General features: G+C 48.7%; 1 protein-coding gene across 3 annotated transcripts; it reads right to left on the reverse strand.

The window, feature by feature from the left end:
- Positions 1 to 3,760: 3,760 nt before the first annotated feature.
- HJURP (Holliday junction recognition protein) lies at positions 3,761 to 16,544 on the reverse strand. 3 transcript variants are annotated; one of them, XM_019957948.2, is made up of 9 exons: positions 16,424 to 16,544; positions 16,114 to 16,180; positions 13,472 to 13,524; positions 11,938 to 12,031; positions 11,115 to 11,179; positions 9,685 to 9,777; positions 8,978 to 9,062; positions 5,778 to 7,344; positions 3,761 to 4,040 (listed from the first exon to the last, which is right to left on the reverse strand). In XM_019957948.2, the coding sequence occupies exons 1-8, from the start codon at positions 16,517 to 16,519 to the stop codon at positions 5,801 to 5,803; spliced, it is 2,097 nt and encodes a 698-aa protein (XP_019813507.2). In that variant the 5' UTR covers positions 16,520 to 16,544; the 3' UTR covers positions 3,761 to 4,040; positions 5,778 to 5,800. The 3 variants fall into 3 exon arrangements, with proteins under 3 accessions (XP_019813507.2, XP_070643032.1, XP_070643031.1); XM_070786931.1 differs by having other exon boundaries at positions 3,761 to 5,119; XM_070786930.1 differs by having other exon boundaries at positions 3,761 to 7,344.
- Positions 16,545 to 18,831: the final 2,287 nt, after the last annotated feature.

The following is an 18,831-nucleotide window of genomic DNA, read 5'->3' on the forward strand; positions in this document are numbered from 1 at the left end:
CCAGTCCCCCTGTAACAGCCCAAGGCGGTCACCACCCTGGGCCCATGGGTGGGAGGATTGCAAAGCCGTCCAGAAAACCAACCTGCATCGGAGGCTTCCGGGCAGACTGGTCTCACACTCTTGGTCATGCCCATGGAATAGACAGTGAAGTTACTTCCTGCCAAGTGATGAAGATGGTGGCTGCTGGAAGACTCAAGTCCCAGTGACACAGCCGGAAAGGAATGTGCCCTTCACTATAGGTCCTGGGGGAAGCCGTACGATTGCAGTTAGGTCTCTGATCAATTCCATTCATGCCTGTGCAAAACTCTCCAGATGGTTTATTGATCTAAACTCAGAAAGGAAAACTTTAAGACAATATAGTCATTTTGATCATGAGAGTAGGGTAGGATGTCTTTTAAAAGTAATAAGAGAAACCAGTTAAAAATAAAGGATTAACTTTCCTAAGTTATAATATATCTTCTGGGACTTCCCTGGTGATTTAGTGATTAAAACTCCATGCTTCCACTGCAGGGAGCTCAGGTTCTGTCCCTGGTTGGGGAACTAAGAGCCTCATGCCATGCAGTGCAATTAAAAAAAAAATTCTTGAATAAAAATGAAAATATAACATATCAACATAAAAGTTAAAAATAAATTTATCTTCTGTACAATAAAATATCATAAAGTTAAGTAAGTCACAGTTGGAAGAAGTTACTTGCAATTTATATAAAACTAGGTTGGTTCATATAGCCAGATTGGTAAACAGAATATACCCAAATCAGTAATACAGCAAATTAAAAAAAACAGTGTCACAAGAGGATGCTTGAAAAGCCAGTAGGAGGCTGGTTTGGGAGGTGACTGGGCTTGAATGAGGTCCTGAGGGTGGGGCCTCCGAGACAAGATTGGTGCGCTTTATAAAAGACACTATAAAAGACCTTCTTTCTCCACGTGACATGAGAAGGAAGCCGTCTTCAGGCCAGGAAGTGGGTCCTCCCAGAGTCCAGCTGTGCCCTCTCCTGGATCTCAGCCTTCATCTCCAGAAGCAAAGTTTTGTTGTTTAAGTACCCGGACTCTGGTGTTTTGTTATGGCCGCAGGTGATGTTGCAGTGTAAAGATGTGGGCGGAAAGGGCACATCCATACAGGGAAAGCGTCACCTCTGGTAGGGGGATGGGAAGGAAAGGTGTGCAACTTAATCTTTAATCAACTTAAAACACCATTATACACAGCAATGTATTGACAACCATTTACTCAGGATGTTGGTACATGGGTTTTGTCACTGTATTGTGAATATTTGCAAGATTTTATTCAAAAGTTGCTGCTGCTGCTGCTAAGTCGCTTCAGTCATGTCTGACTCTGTGCGACCCCATAGATGGCAGCCCACCAGGCTCCCCTGTCCCTGGGATTCCAGGCAAGAACACCAGAGTGGGTTTCCATTTCCTTCTCCAATGTGTGAAAGTGAAAAGTGAAAGTGAAGTCACTCAGTCGTGTCCGAATCTTAGCGACCCCATGGACTGTAGCCCACCAGACTCCTCCGTCCATGGGATTTTCCAGGCAAGAGTACTAGAGTGGGGTGCCATTGCCTTCTCCTATTTAAAAGTTACTGTCCATTAAGTAAACTAAAAAGCTTTTGCACAACGAAGGAAACTATAAACAAGATGAAAAAACAACCTTCAGAATTGGAGAAAATTTAGCAAACGAAACAACTGATGAAGGATTAATCTCCAAAACATACAAGCAGCTCCTTCAGCTCAAAACCAGGAAAACAACTCAATCAAAAAGTGGGCAGAGGACCTGAACAGACATTTCTCCAAAGAAGACCCATTGATGACTAATAAACACGTGAAAAGATGCTCAACATCGCTCATTAGTAGAGAAATGCAAATCAAAACTACAATGAGGTATCACCACACTCAGGTCAGAATGGCCATCAACAGAAAAACCCACAAACAATAAATGCTGGAGAATGTGTGGAAAAATGGGAACCCTCCTGCACTGTTAGCAGAAATGCAACTTGATATAGCCACTATGGAGAACAGTATGAAGACTGCTTAAAATACTAGGGATAAAACTACCATATGACCCAACAATCTCACTACTGGGCCTATACCCTGAGAAAACCTTACCTGAAAAGGACACGTGTACCCGTGTTCACTGCAGCCCTATTTACAATAGGGAGGACACAGAAGCAATGTAGATGTCCATTGACAGATGAATGGATAAAGAAGCTGTGGTACATTGTGGTACACACAATGGAATATTACCCAACTATAAAAAGGAATGCATTTGAGTCCGTTCTAATGAGGTGGATGAACCGAGAGCCTGTCATACAGTATGAAGTCGGTCAAAAAAAGAAAGACAAATATCACATATTAACACATATATATGGAACCTAGAAAGATGGTACTTGTGAACTTATCTGCAGGGCAGCAGTAGAGATGCAAACACAGAGGAGAAACTTGTGGACACAGAGGGGAAGGAGTGGGTGGGATGGATTGAGAGAGTAGCATTGAAACACACACATTGCCATAGATGGCCAGTGAAAATGTGTCGTAGGATGTGGGAGCTCAAATCCAACATTCTGTGATAACCTAGAGGGGGTGGGATGGGGTGGGAGGTGGAAGGGAGGTTCAAGAGGGAGGGGACATATATACACCTATGGTTGATTTCACGTTAATATAAGGCAGAAAACAGCACAGTATTGTAAAGCAATTATCTGCCAATTAAAAATAAATAAATTTTAACCGTCTGTATCTTATGATGACCTAGATAAGAAACTGTCTTTACAACTGAAAAAAATCAAAACAAGAATTAAAACTTTTAAATGTTGGGATGTCTCTGGTGGTCCAGCGGCTAAGACTCTGCTCCTGATGCAGGGGGCTGGGGTCAGGGAGCTAGATCCTACGTGCCACAATGAAGACTGAAGATCCCGCACGCTGCAAGTAACAGGTGCAGCCAAATAAATACATAAGTATTTTAAAAAGGGATATTTGCATTTATTAAATTTTTAAAATGCTATGTGTATCAAAAAAGTAAACAAAATTAAAGGGTATACAAGTTAAAAAAAAAAGTCACTGTGATACTCTATTATAAACAGCTCTAATAAAAATCATGAGCTGTCACAGGTGTTGAGTGGCTGCAGGTGTTTTGGGACATCACAGGACTGTTTATGTTTTCATCTAAAAATATTAAGCTGTTTGGCATCACTTTCATGGGTGAGTTGAACAGTGATTCAATTTGCTACCTCCTAATATTGGAAGGTCTGATGCTGAAGCCGAAGCTCCATTACTTTGGCCACCTGATGCAAAAAGCTGACTCATTGGAAAAGACCTTGATGCTGGAGAAAGATTGAAGGCAAGATAAGTGGGTGGCAGAGGATGAGATGGTTAGATAGCATCACTGACTCAATGGATATGAATTTGAGCAAACTCTGGGAGACAGTTTCTTGGCCTGGAGAATGCTATGGACTGTATAGTCCATGGGGTCGCAAAGAGTTGCACACCACTGAGCGACTTCCACTGGGAGACAGTGGGGGACAGGGAAGGCTGCTGTGCTGCAGCCCATGGGGTTGTAAAGAGTTGGGCATGACTTAGCAACTGAATAGCAATAACAAATATGGAAGATGCCAAGTCCTGCTGGCCTGAATTTAAAAGGCTAAGCAGCTGGACTTTCTTTCTAGGGCTTAAAACTAGGTTTCAGAAAAAACTTCTCTGAGGAAATAGGAAAGGTAAAGGAGGATTTCTGGTCACGTGTAAATTTAACAAAGAAAATATGAGAAAAATAGGCCTGTAAACGATAACATTAAAACTTTATTTGAGCAACTTTATTCAAATAATTTCCAAAAATCCAGAGTCACGTCAATGGAACCAATTTCATTGAAATTTGCTTTGAAGGACAGATAAGTGAAGCAAGTTCTCGGATTTTCTTGAGAATTAAAAAATACACAAAAATCAGTTAGTGCAGAGGGAATACTCCAAAATAACTTGGCAATAGATTTTCAGCTTTGAGTTTTTCTGACACGAAATCATTTGTCTCTTCCATCCTAAAAGATGTGTCATTCTTTCCTCTAGGGGAAAAAAAAAATTCAGTTCAATTTCACTAGAATTCCCAATGCCAGCCCCCCAAAACTTAACTGTTATTTGTGTTAGTCATTCAGTTGTGTTCAACTTTGCAAAACCATGGAACCCACCAGGCTCCTTTGCCCATGGGATTCTCCAAACAAGAATCCTGGAGTGGGTAGCCATTCTCTTTTCCAGGGGAAGATATATTTACTCCATTGAATGTACATGAATATTTGAGTCATTATAAATACCTGAAGGAATGTAAAGGAACAATAGTAACGGTAGTTCCTCAAGCAGGCAACGCAAACTGGCGGTTAAGACCATGGGCTTTCAAATCCTGGCCCAGCCATGCATGCCTGCACAGATTCAGGAGTTAACGCTATGTTTCCTTGGGGACTTCCTTGGTGGCCCAGTGGCTAAGACTCCACACTCCCAATGCTGGGGACCCAGTTCAATCCCTGGTGGGGGGGCTAAGATTCCATGTGCCGCAAGTAAGTACTCTCATGCTGCAAATAAGACCTGGCACAGCTGGAACACACACACACAAGACCACATTTCCTTATTTATAAAAAGACGAACTAGCACCGCCCATTGGACAGAGCCTATCTAAACAAAGGGTTCAAGTGGGGCTTAAAGAAAGAAGGTGTAAAAAGGGATCAACACAGCCTGGTGCATGGAGTTTGGGCTCACAGCTCAGGAAGATTTGGTCCTTTTCCTCAATAAATATATAATATTTAGCAGAGAATATTAAGTAGGGAGTCCCCTGGACTGCAAGGAGATCCAACCAGTCAATCGAAATCAGTCCTAAATATTCATTGGAGGACTGATGCTGAAGTTGAAGCTCCAAGACTGGCCACCTGATGTGAAGAACTGACTCATGGCCCTGAAAAGACCCTGATGCTGCGAAAGACTGAAGGTGGGAGGAGAAGGGGATGACAGAGGATGAGATGGTTGGATGGCATCACTGAGTCGATGGAGATGAGTTTAAACAAGTTCCAGGAATTGGTGATGGACAGGGAAACCTGGCGTGCTGGAGTCCATGTGGGTCACAAAGAGTTGGACATGACTGAGCAACTGAACTGAACTGAAAGAAGAAGAACACACAGAAAACAGTTAAGCATGTTTGTATCATAGTTCTGGAAGGAGCTGCCAAACCAAACCCAGTCAGGTCCCATCAGCCTGCGGAGCGACGCGGACTTAGATGCGTTGTCAGGACCCCATGTGTGGTGCACTGGAATGCTCTCTGGGGAAGGTGGCGCCCACCTGAGGAAGTTTAGGAACTCACAGCAGCCTGTCCACCCCCACCCCAGCTTGTCTCTGGAGAAAATGGTGCAGACAGCAGAAAGCTTCAGCTTAAGGGACGTGCACAAGCTAAATCGAGGCCGAGGTAGGGGCTCAGACGGGCTTCGATGTGGAGGGCAGGAGGCTGCGGGCTCTCTGCGGGCTGGCTCCTACTCTGTTCTCACAAAGCAGTGACAAGTGAGCAGAGAGGCATCAACTCCCAGATCCGTTTCACGCCCAACAGCAATTTTCTGAGTGTGAGATAAAGAAGCTGGAAATGACAGTTTGCCGAGGACTATAGCGTCTTAAGGGACACTTTTTAGAAATACCCCCAAAGTGCATTCCAGTGGGAAATGTGTAAAAATGCTGATGTTAGAGGAAGGAAAAGAATTTGGGAGAACATTTGGAAAATTAACACCTAAGAGTTGTCAAACACCCACATTCAGCAAAGGGAAACGCACCTTCTTCTCTTCCCATTTGGGCTTTAAGAGTCGACCTCCTCCCCGGGCCTTGGCATGGCTCTGCCCACAGGTGAGAAACTCCAGGGTCTGGCCCCCTCTCCGCACACCTGAGGGTCTGATAATCGGCATCGCTTTGTGGGGACCTGATGGCCCGACCCAGCAGCAAGAGCAACGTCCATGGATGGAGGGGCCCCAACTGTGTTGGAAGCCAGGGGGCTTTTTACACTCTGCTGGGGTGAGGATGACAGGCTTGGGGGACCCCGACAGCCAGAGTCTGGGTTGAACTTCACTGAGAAGCCTTCTTTTTGATATCGAACTCCCGCACGTGCTTTATCTGAAGGCGCCTGTGTCTGCTGAGGCGACTTTTGGCAATACTGCCGATGAAGCTTGTCAAATTTTTCTTTAATATCATCGTAGCGATCCCTGGCAAAGCCTAGAGGTTGTACCCTGGGTACTGAAATGGCTTTGCTGAATGATACCGATTCCTGAAACTTTCCCGAATCACTTCCTAGACAAACAAGGTCAACAGTGTGCTCTGGGCGGCCCGCGCTGCAGGTGGGGTTGGTCTTTGAAAGTGAGGGGAAGGACTCACTCTCCGGCAGGCAGCTACCCACTCTGATGGATCTTCTGCCCAGGCCTTCAGAGGCCTCACTCAACCTCTTAGCTTTTGATTTGCAGAGAGGGCTGCTCAGCCTGTGGGCTTCTAAGCCTTGGGGGCTACCAGGGCTCATGGGACCACCTCGGTACACATCCACAGCCGAGCCAGGTGGGTAAGTCAGGCTGAGCTGCTTCCCAGGACTCAAGCAATACTCCTGATGAAGCTTGTCAAATTTGATCTCAATTTCCTTAAAACGACTCCCCGCCTGGCCCCGTAGGATTCTGGGTCTGGAAGCTATTTTTACAGGAGAAATCAACCACTTTAAGGTCACGAATCTGTTTTCCTGATCAAGAGGAGACAGCACTTTGGAGTCTAAGTAAGTCAATGATGAATGCTTCTGGGGCATTCCCTGAAGCTCCTTCCAAGGTGGAGTGAATGTATGGATCTGGGGTTTGTTTACTTTGAGAAGAGCCCTTCCTGATTTTAAATCCGTCTTAGGCACAGAAACATCGGGCAAGTTCCCACGATCTCTTAAGGTCCCTGCATCCTCCAGGGGCTCGGAGCAGGGTGGACGTCTCTCCTGGGGGCTCTGCCGAGAGCGCCCCCCTCCTCGGCAGCTTGTTCTGTTCATTCTGCCCTTACACCGGTGCCTCCGCCTGAAGCTCCAGTTCTGGCCGATGAGCGTCTTGGTGGAGATGATGCAGGAGGGCCTGGCGCCCAGCAGCCGGCTCATGGAGTGCAGCATGCCTGCGTACAGGTCGCTGAGCGTCGCGTTGCACACGTCCTCCCCCTTGGAGCAGGGGCTGCTTGAGAAGCTGCCGCCACCGGTCCCGTGTAATGGGATGCCGTCACCCCTCGGCATCATGGCCTGGCCTGCTGAGCAGGAGTGAGAGGCGTCACCCTCCCTGGGTGATGGAGGTGGCTGGAGTGGACCACCAGGGCGGTCTTCAGAGATGTCCTTGCAGTATCCTGGAGAAACACACACACAAGGCAAAGCTGCATGACCACTCACAGCCATCCACATGCAGAGATCAGTTTCCCTGGGTGGCTCCCATGACAAAGAATCTGCCTGCAACGCTGGAGACCCAGGGTTCAAGCCTGGGGTCAGCAAGATCCTGTGGAGGAGGGCATGGCAACCCACTCCGGTATTCTTGCCTGGAGAATCTCATGGACAGAGAAGCCTGGCGGGCTAAGTCCATGGGGTCACAGAGAGTTGGCCACGATTGAGCGACTGACTTTCACACACAGAGATCAGGGAAATGAAGGCTGGATCATGACCAGCATGGGTTTTTTAAAAAAGTTATTAGTTTTAACTGAGATATAATTCACATATAACATTATGTTAGTTTCAGGAGTATAACATTGTGATTTTTTTTTTAAAGCAATACAAAAAAAATAAAAGCAACAAAATTTCACAAATATTTGGGAATAGACTCTTCTCAGAGATTTTTTTTCTAGCTATCAAAACAATTCACTGTCCATTGACCTTCCTAAAAGGAGTCTTTCTTCCCTGTATGACGGTTTAGAAACGGTTTTCTTGACCCTGCCTGCCGACAGGAGTGTGTGGGGAAGGGATTTGTTGTTGCTTAGTCGCTCAGTCGTGCCTGCCTCTTTGTGGCCCCATGGACTGTAACCCACCAAACTCCTCTGTCCATGGGATTTCCCAGGCAAGAATACTGGCATGGGTAGCCATTTCCTTCTCCAGGGCATCTTCCTGACCCAGGGACTGAACCCACATCTCCTGCATCGGCAGGCAGATTCTTTACAGCTGAGTCAGTGGGAAAGCCGGAGAAAGACACAGGCCTCCTGAATACAGCTCTTTGCACAGCTTTGACTTTTGCATCATGTTAAATGTTTTATATATTAAAAAAGTGAAATCAAACCAACAAAGATGAGGATAACTCTAAAGATGAACATAGGAGGGAAAAATGACCCTATCTCTCTGTCAAACTGACAACAATCAGAAGAGAAAATAGAATCCAAATAACCCTGAACATGGTCCCCCTGTGGGACAAGGTCTGAGGATAAAAATGCTGCTTGGAGATCCAGAACCTTCTTCGGCTCATTGTCGAGCAGAGTCTATACCAGGTGCTGTGATTCTGAAGCTGCTTGGTGCTTTGTGACCAACCAAATGAGCACCACTGTCAAGGAGGAGGGAGGCCACTCTGGAGTCAGGGTGGGGGATGAAGGGCTCAGAACACCTGGGGACAGGTCAGGGGATCCAAAGCCAGAGTGGAAGGGGCTCCTCCAGGCTGAACGTGAGTTGAAAATGGAGAATAGATTCCAATATGTGAATTAAAAAAAAGTCCATGAATTCTTACTGATTCTGGAAAAGTTAGAAGAAGGAAAAGCATGTTGGGAAGAATAAAGTAAGGGGAAAAAAGGAAACAGAAGGGACAGAGTTCAGCCTGTTTTATAGAAGAACGCCAGCAAAGGGGCCTTCCTTTCTTGGTAATAAGGCACCTACGACGAACACGTGTCTCTGACAGTTAACGGTGATGAAACATGCCCAGCAAACACGGGGGTGGGGTGGCGGATGGTGCCCAGCTAAGGCGCTGTCAAGCTTCTGAAAGTGAATGGTCTGCTTCTATGTCGCACTTACCCTGGGCAGGTCTGGCAGGCGAGGCCAATGATGGGGCCAGGGTCACATGGGTGTCCTTTCCCTCTCCGTAACCAGCACACTGAAACTAAAGCAAATGACTTTAACAAAAAGAAAACAGAAAAGTCGCTCAGTCATGTCTGATTCTTTGTGACCCCACAGACTGTAGCCTACCAGGCTCCTCTGTCCATGGGATATTTCCAGGCAAGAGTACTGGAGTGGGTTGCCATTTCCTTCTCCAGGGGATCTTCCTGACCCAGGGATCGAACCCAGCTCTCCCACATTGGAGGCAGATGCTTTACCATCTGAGCTACCAGGGAAGCCAAAGCAAATGACTTTAACAAAGGCTTTGCTAAGCGTCAGCTCTGGCCGCCCCATCCCCCAGTATCAAGCCCACAGGAACTGCTCCCCAACCACAGATGGAGCATGACCGAACCGGGATGAATTGTGCAGCTTCAAAACCCTCTGCCCAAGGGCTGGGGCCCTAGTGGACCCTGTGAGCAGCCCAGAACATGGTGGGCAGCCGATTCCGCTGCCTGAGGGGACCCGGAGTGTCTACTCAGGAAGAGCAGGCGTCGGGGAGGCTGTGAGCCAAAGAGTTTGGAAACTGAGATGGTCTTTACAGGCTCTGGAGTAAACCAGACATAATCACACCTCACTGGGTCTCTAGCCTGCAGTTTGCTCTGAGGACACACTCAGGGACACATTACCTCCAAACACCCTTCATCCTGCAGTAGGATATCCACTTGCGTCAAGTACTTCCTTCTCAGCTCATTTTTCGAAGGGCTCCAGGGCACTGCAGGCTGACACCGAGACAGAAGTCAGTATCTGTGAGTGCTGTTGGGCATGGCTGAGCTCTGGGATTCGGGAATATACTGGCACAGTCAGCAATGTATATGTGTTTACATGGAGTTCCTCAAAGTCACTTCTGCACTTCCTGCTGTTATCAGTACAGAGTGTTCCAGCCCCTCTGAAAATCTACCTGACCTGGGATCCAGCTTTAGGGAATTTACCCAGTGGGACCAATTCAAAAGGAAATAGAAAAACAAAACATACCAGTTTGGAGAAGTTTTTGACAATATGACTAGCATCAGAAAAAAAAAAAGAATCGATAATCTTAGGTGAGTTTTGGACACAACTGCTAGGGCCAATCCCAGCTGCTGCGTTTACCAGACAAGAAGTTCAGTGGCTTCCCCGCAGTCCAGTGGTTAAGACTCTGTGCTTCCACTGCACGGGGTATGGGTTTGATCCCTGGTCAGGGAACTAAGATCCCATGTGCCGCATCCAAAATACAAAATCAGAAAAGAAAAAACAACAACAAAAGAAGTTCACTGTCCGACTCAGGGGACAGGGACGGTGGCCTCTCCTGCCCCTCACCTGCTGTGCATTGGAAATAGGGGCCTCGGTCTCCGATGTGCACCGGGGGTGGGGGCGGGGGTGAGGAGTCAGGGCCGGGGCTGCAGCTGGTGTGGGGGGAACATTAATACCCCAGGGAAAGGCTGGCACCTCGACTGCCTACTCCCCTTCACTACCACTCCGACAAAATACCTCTAAAAGCAGCCCTCTCCTCGCCCAGGGCCACCCCCCGATTCTAGTTAGACACGACAGGTCACACCTGGGTGCATGGGAAACCTCTCAAAAGGAGTGAGTTTAGAGGAAAGCCACACGCCAGCTGTTCTAGCATCTGACCCGGAGGGCAGGTCAGAGACTTGGGTGGATTCTGTCCTGTGCGTCTCGTCCATCCCGAGGGCTGACCCGGAAACAGTCCACAGAGCACCTCCCCTGTGACAGCATCTCTACGGGGTACGACCGACCTAGAACCCAGCTCTCCACACGGTGAGGTTTGTCCAGGCCAAAGGCGTGCTGGGAACCACAGCTGGGCTTGTTCTGTGTGCAGAGCAGCACTCAACATTGACAAAGGCCCGGTAAGACAGGCTCGATCCTGGGCCGTAAGTGCTAACCTGAGAAGGGGCAACTTGCTGCCTTAGGGGATCTGCATGGGGGGTGCTGAGACTTGAGGGGTGGCGTTAGCAAAGAGTGAGCCTCAGAAGCGGGCCTGGAGGAACATGCGGGTCACAAGAATGTTCACCTGTCCCTAAGCCCCAACTCCGTCCCTTTGTTAACAAAAGACAGGGCTCACCATTAAGTTCCCAGCAATCACTTCTCCCTGGAAGAAAGTTGTATCAGCATCACTGCTTTTTGAATCTAGAAGCAAAAGAGGAAATTTCCATCAGAATGTCTTAAGAAAGCATGTATATTTTCTCCTAAGGATAGTTTTGGCATTACTCGAGTATATACTGCTGTGAAAACTCCTGTTGCTTCAAGCGGTCCCTTATAACAGGGACGCAGTCATCTGTGGCCACGCAGAGTCAGGGACACCAGGGAAAGCAGCTTTTTGTAAAACCTCTGTTCTTTCGATGGCCTCTCATCCTGAAAGTTGAGTGCCTGTAGGCCAGCACCGTCTAATAGAACTTTCTGCAATGATGGAAAAGTCCCCCCTGCTGTCCAGTATGGCAGCCACGAGCCACACGTGGCGGCTGAACACTTGGAATATGGCTAGTGAGGCTGGGAACTGCATTTTAAATTTGACTTCATTTTAAATGAATTCTAATAGTCATGGGTGGCTGGACACCTGGACAGTTCAGCTTAAGAACCTAATTATTTTAAGGAGCCCAGGGAGTTCACGGACCTAAGGCTTTACGGAGTTGAAATCTGGATTAATGCTGGTAAAGCAATGACACCCACAAGCAAACATCTCCGGAGTCTTTCTGCGTCCAGCAGCGTGACGTAACTGTGAGTGAGACGGCTCCCTAGGTGAGTTGAAAAGGAACCAAGGGACTTTTCAGAGGTTTTAGTTTAGACTTGGAGTGAGGAGCCTAGACTTGGAGGTGGAGGCAGACAGAGACACATCCCCCATCAGCCCCCACACCCCAATACAGCTTTCCAGCACCAGGACCACTCACCGTTGGCTGGTGTGTCAGGAGGGGGAAGCTCGAGATCTCCGGCTGGGACTCGCACGGACCCATCTGTCCTGCCATCCATCTTCATCGGGGAGCCCTTGATAAGATAAGCTTGGTTCAGACATAACGTATTTCAAAGCAAATGTCAAGTAAAACACCTCTGATCCCCACCTTTAGTGTATGAGAGAAAAGGCAGCTTTCCGGGGGCTTCTCTTTTAGAACATTCCAGCATCTAAGGCCTCAAGACTCCTAGCAGATAGTTGAGCTTCCCCTTGGAGAAGGAACAGAGCTGTCTTCCTCTGGTGGTACCCAGGGCTGCTGTCTCAGAAACCACTTGGATGGTGACTGATGGGAGCAGGAAAGTGAGAGTGACCAGGTCCAGCTCGGCCCTGGCATGGCGGTGAGCTCAGGGCCCAAACCAAATAGGATAGCACGGTCCCCAGACCTTCAGGTAGAAGCTGGAAATTCCAGAGGCCCCTGGGGGACTTTCTGTGACTTTTAATCTTAACAGTGGCTTGACCTCCACGTCGAGACCTACAATTCATTTAAAAGCTTCAGTGTGGGTGGGACCCTGGCATATGGAGCCACCTTCCAGCTGAACTCCAGCTACAGGGCAGTCAGCTGTCCTGACCAGCCTGCAGGGTGGAAGTCCTTTTTTTTGGAAGGAGGTGGTACACTCTCCACCTGCCCCCGAGAGCCTGATCTGCCCACCAGCCTTGGTAGTTGTATTGCATTGCATTAGTCGCTCAGCCGTGTCCAACTCTTTGTGAGCCCATGGACTGTAGCCTGCCAGACTTCTGTCCATGGGATTCTCCAGGCAAGAATACTGGAGTGGATTGCCATCCCTTTCTCCAAGCCTTTCTAGTAACCATAACTAATGCCATGGATGGGCTCTCGTTAGGGAAATCTGAGAATTCAAGATGCCAGATTGGCTAAAATCTTTTAGGCCACCTAGCCTTGCAAGGGCAGGAGTGAGAACATGGCGAGGCCTGTCCCTTTAAGGGCGGCCCTGGGGCATCACCTCCTCGATGTCTGTGAACCCTGCCTGGGGAGGTCACTGCCTTTGCTTCGGGAGAAGTGGGACCTGATGGAGTTTCCGGAGCTGTCCTGTGTCTGGAAGCGTCACAGTTGCAGCAGAAGACATGCGTCTCAGTAAATCCTTACACACAAGAAATCAGGGCGGTTAACATGAGAAAGGGGCTTCCGTGGTGACTCAGACCCTAAAAGAGTCCGCCTGCAATGCAGGAAACCCCAGTTCAGTTCCTGGGTTGGGAAGTTCCCCTGCAGAAGGGATAGGCTACCCACTCCAGTATTCTTGCCTGGAGAATCCCCATGGATGGAGGAGCCTGGGGGGCTACAGTCCACAGGGTTGCAAAGAGTCGGACACAACTGAGCGACTGAAAACACAAGGTGGGGAAACCATGGAACAATGCACCCCAGTGGCCCCTGGGTGCAGCTTCAGCTCATCTCCACCTTTATTCACATCAACCTTCCTCTCCAGCAAGGCATGCTGGCAATAAAACTTGACATTAAATACCTGCATGTGTCCTGTGCTTCTCTTCACTAGTCCTCCACCCCAAATTCGCAATCCTTAAAAAAACAAATAGTAATTACCATTTAAGTCATCATGAACACTGAGCTTCAGCTTAATTTGTACTCAAAGAAAACCTAAGGGACAGGCAAAGGAAAGATCTAATAAGACGGAGATCTAACCAAACCACATTACTGACATTCTCTTGTTTCTCATCTTCATGAGGTTGAAAGTCTCAAAGAGGAAAATCTCATCTCTGTGAGATTTCAAAAATCCACACCAGACAAATTTATCATGAACGAAAATCTCTCCTGCCTGTAGGGAGCAGCTCGTTGAACCCAGGATTAAGCCAGAAATGAAACAGAAACAAGGAACGTATGTATGCCAAGCGCTGTCCTCAGAACACATGTATTGAGAGCAATCTATATATTACAGAGAGAGAGATACTGAAGGCACTTTCCAAGGGCAAACTTTCTACTCCATGGACAGAATAAGTGCTTTCTTGGGGCGACCTACACACTGTAGAACAAGTCACAGGCACAGGAGTAAACGCCGAGTTTTGGAGCCCTGCACTCACTAGCCAGCGGAATCTGGGCAAGATACTCCCCAGACCTCCACGGGCTCCTAGGTAAATTCAAATGAATAAAGAATGGATCATTGAGTTGCAAGGCTTGAGATGGTTGTTGATAACAGCAGCAAAGATTCACTTGGTGCTTACTGGTCCAGGCTCTAGTCTAAATCTTCTCCAAGTACACCGCATTCAGCATTCACAACTCACAGACACATGCCTTGTATGCTACTCCTAATTCCTTTGGATAGACACTCACCAAGTTCACTGTATAGATGGAGACAGAGGCAAGGAGAAAGTGAAATAACCAGCCCAGGCTATTAGCCCGCATGGTATGGCCCGGCTGGGAACCCGGGAGGAGTGACTCTCTACTATGCCTTTTGGCCTTTCCAGAACAGAGTGACCCCTGGCAGAGATGCTTGGACTCAAATCAGATCTTTGCTACTTTGGCTGAGTGACACGTGCAAGTTCCTTGATTTCTCTCTGCTGGACTCTCTTCTATGAAACAATGATCCTAATAGTGCCTACCCTGCAGGGTTGTTGAGAATCAAAAACCTGTGACTGTTAGAAGCCTACCCTACTGTGTAGATTGGAACTTGCTTTAAATTACAGGAATTCGCCCTGCAAGGGTGGTGAGCTAGCACGTAATCAGGAAGACCACTCCCTGAGTACCTCTTCAGGGAAAGCTACAGGTCAGGGGACCTGTGCTCCCATCAGCAAGAAGGTTGTAGGAACAAAGAACCATGGAATCCACATTTAGCATTACTGTCAGTGAATCTGTACAAGCTCTCCAGGAGGTCTTCCACATAAGTGCTTCCTGCTTTGGCTACTGTTCTTGTTCTTATCTAACTGGAGCTGGAAATGAGTTTTCACTGGTGAAATTAGTGATGTTTAAGATTCGTGGATTGACCAAAATATTTCAGACACTGCCCATCTTTCCATAAACAAGTCAAGAGAACACACTAAAGCCTACTGATAGCACATTTAGGGATGATTTCTACATACTCCTGTGTCCAGCCTTAAGGTTGGACACAGGCCAGATGAACAAAAAAACTTACCGTTGGAATACATTAGCTTGTCTATAAAAACTTTTCACTTAGGGTGTGGCTGGTCCAGCTAAGAAAGCAGAGCCAGGATTCCATTTCATTAGGAACTGATTTGTGTCTGTCTGTCCAGTGTACAGCAGAACTGGGTCTGAGATTTGCTTTCAATAGTAGGTAAAATTGTCAGTAATAAGGCTGAAGGGCTTCCCGGGTGGCTCAGCGGTAATGAATCTGCCCACAATGCAGACGACACAGGGGACGTGGGTTCAGTCCCTGGGTCGGGAAGATCCCCTGGAGGAGGGCATGGCAACCCACTCCAGTATTCTTGCCTGGAGAATCCCATGGACAAAGAAACCTGGCGGGCTACAGTCCACAGGGTTTCAAAGAGTCGGACATGGCTGAAGCGACTCAGCACGCACGCACAAGGCTGAACGATAGACACTGACCTCACCCAGTGCAAATTTTCCCAGGTATTTACCCAAAAGAATCCATGATTTAAGTCTGTTTGCAACATCAAGCATTAAACAGGATGGCTCCTTCTCCTTGGATGCAGGTCAAATTCCAAAGTACTCAGAACCTCAAGTTAAACAGGTCAAATAACAGTCAATAGAGTGTTCACTAGTGCCAGGCTCCATCTCCTGTAAATGTCACAATATCTAGCCAAGCAGCTGTTACTGTCACTATCTTTCCACTTTACAGATGAAGAAACCAACACACAACCTGGCTAAAGCAATAGCCCAAGCTGAGATGGCTATTAAATGACCAGCCGGGATGCTAAACCCAGACAAGGGCATTTTTAACCAGGATGCATCTATGTGTCATCGGAATTCTGTCTTCATAAATAACTATTGGAAATAAGTAATTTAAGTGATTGATAGGTTCAAGGGAACTAGAGATGTATTAATGCTTATTAGGTGAACAGGTTTATTTTCAAAAGAGCAGGGACAGCATTCCAAACTCTATTAAGACACTATTCCAGTTACACACTTAACCATAAATAATTCAGAAAGGCTGGGGGTGGGGGTGCTGATTCGTACCCTGGGGCGTCTGGTAGGTCAGCGTGGACATCTGAATCACCGGGCCGTCCTCGAAGGGCTGGTTGTACTGCGGGAGAGGAAGAAGGGGCATCCCATCATATGGGAGGGCGGAGAGGAACCCCTGACCCGGGCTGAGAAGGCGCCAGCGCGAGGCTGTAAGTCTACGGAGCCCCGAAGCACCCCCCCCCCCCCACCCCCACCCCAACCCCTCGGTCCCCCACCCCGACCAGTCCCTCTGCCTCACGGTCCCTGCCTCCTCCTCCCGCCCTTCCTCCTTCCCCCTCCATCCCGCCAGCGGGAGGGGACGCACCTTTTCTATCAGCTGCTGCATGCGCCTCTGGAAGCGGCAGCGGCTGTCCCGGAGCTTCATCAGCAGCTCGTCCTCCGACAGGACCTCGCCCTCCATGGCGCGCAGACCAGAGCCCCACCCCAGCAGGAAGCCGAACTAGGAACATCGGCCCGCGTAGCGATTCAAATAGCCCTTCCGACACGCCCCTCAAGTCTCCCATTGGCTGTCTCTTGAAAGATCGACCTCTGATTGGGCTTTTCAAACAGGTGGCGTCTCTCCCTCCCGGCCAATCCGTGCCCTCGTTTCCGACCCCGCCCTGCCCGGGGAGTGCCCCGGGAGCGGTTAGGGGAGGAGGAGGGGTCGGGGTGTGGGAAGCGGTCTGCAGCGGCTCGCTGGAGTTTGGTGGCCTGGTGTTACCTGGGCGAGTCCTCTGCCTGTTCATCAGTATAGAGCCAGACGAGTAAGATTTCCCCCGTCGTGCACCGGCGATGTCCAAGCGACTTGCTCTGGGACTCGCCGCCTGTTGCGGGGGACCAGCCCTTCACCTGAACGTGGCCATAGACCCTGCCGGGTGGGCCGGCTTCCTCGCCCTCCCGCCTCGGGTCCTCGTTAACGAGAGCTGAAAAAGACATCACGGGATTACAAACGCGCAAGGAGGCACGAGAGTGGACATGCCTTTAGAAAATAAACGTCCCACGATCCAGGAAACTCTCATACGGTATTTTTATTAACCCCCTGGCACATAATTTTCGTACATGGTTTTTATTGCATACTCGACTCCATTGGTATTAATTTTGTAGTGTTTTCTCTAGAGAATGGATAATTCAGCGCCATCACAGAGCCCGTATTTATGTGTTTGTGCTGATTATACCATGCTGCTGCTACTGCTAAGTCACTCCAGTCGTGTCTGACTCTGTGCGACCCCATAGACGGCAGCCCACCAGGCTCCTCTGTCCATGGGATTTTCCAGGCAAGAGTACTGGAGTGGGTTGCCATTGCCTTCTCCGTGATTATACCATAATATGGGATAAAAATGAGTATAACTTGGAGCACGATCAGAACTCTTAGGTGGGGCTCTTCACCTCCTCTCAGCCTGCACCCCCATGCTATCATGCGATCCAGCAGATATTAGGGGAGAAGGGGGAGTGAGAACATCCGGGGCCCATGTAGGAAATATATTGCAATGGACCCAGAGATATGCTGCCTAATTCCTTCTGCCCCCTTCCGCGCCAGGCCCCAGAGGCCAGGAGAGTTTTTCCTGGGCACCTGCTGCTGTCTTCAAAGATTGCCTCAGTTGTAGAGAGCCCCTCACCCAAGATCCTGCAACTCCAAGGCGGCTTAAATCCCATAAGGGCTCCAAGTGGGAACCTGAAGGGCTCCAGGTTGGTCTTTTCAGCCAACAAAGAGCGATCTTATGGGCCATCCTATTAGTTCGCCTGAGACAAACGGACTGGTCTTTCCCTTCCTTCCACAGCCGCAATCTGGAGGATACTCCCTAGCAAAGATCCTTCACCGTTAACTCCTTCTCCCCATCTGCTCCCAGGAGATTCCCACCTGTAACAAGCACCTTGCTGCAAGTGGCCACTGAATCTATGCACCCCGTTTGTAGCTTTCCCAATTTTCACAAATAGTATCAGTTTTCTGTCCCTTCTTCCCTTGGGAGCGCTCATAAGTTTAGCGTGCTGTGTTTCCGTATAAATTCGCTTGGGACATTTAACTCATCACATTTAGAGACTCGAGAGGTCCCAACTGACCTCTCCTAGGACTTGGTCCTCACTCCTAGGAAACCACTCCCAGGGTACTGGGCTTCCCTCCCTCACTTCACGGTCTTATCCAAGGATCTGCTTCTACCCCAGGGGCTCCTGGACAGCGTCTCAATCTCAAACTGGTACCTTTAATGGAACATACCCACTTTGGCCACACCCCTCTGAACCAGCTGAAGCACGTGCATTGACCCTGCTGGTCTCCGTCCTCTATGACAGCTTCCCACGTGCCACAATCCAAAATGGTGGCCCAGCTAAGGAAGACGGACCCTCCCCGGCACACCCCCCTCCCCCCCCAACCTGCACCCCCACGATGCTCCTAATTTGACACCATTCCTCCAAACACCAGGGCTTCCCTGGTAGCTCAGCTGGTAAAAAATCTGCCTGCGATGCAGGAGACCTGGGTTCGATCCCTGGGTTGGGAAGATCCGCTGGAGAAGGGAATGGCAACCCACTCTAGTATTCTGGCCTGGAGAATTGCATGGACTTTATAGTCCATGGGGTCACGAAGAGTCGGACACGACTGAGCGACTTTCACTTTCTCCGAACACCAATCCCACCCTAGTAACCTAAACATGTGGCCTCAGGAAACAGACTGGTATGCAAACTCTTTCCCCACACTCCCCAACGCCCAGGACGGATGATAAATCAGGTAGCAGAAGTGGC

Source organism: Bos indicus, chromosome 3 (genome assembly GCF_029378745.1).
Source record: "Bos indicus isolate NIAB-ARS_2022 breed Sahiwal x Tharparkar chromosome 3, NIAB-ARS_B.indTharparkar_mat_pri_1.0, whole genome shotgun sequence".
NCBI classification, from domain to species: domain Eukaryota; kingdom Metazoa; phylum Chordata; class Mammalia; order Artiodactyla; family Bovidae; genus Bos; species Bos indicus.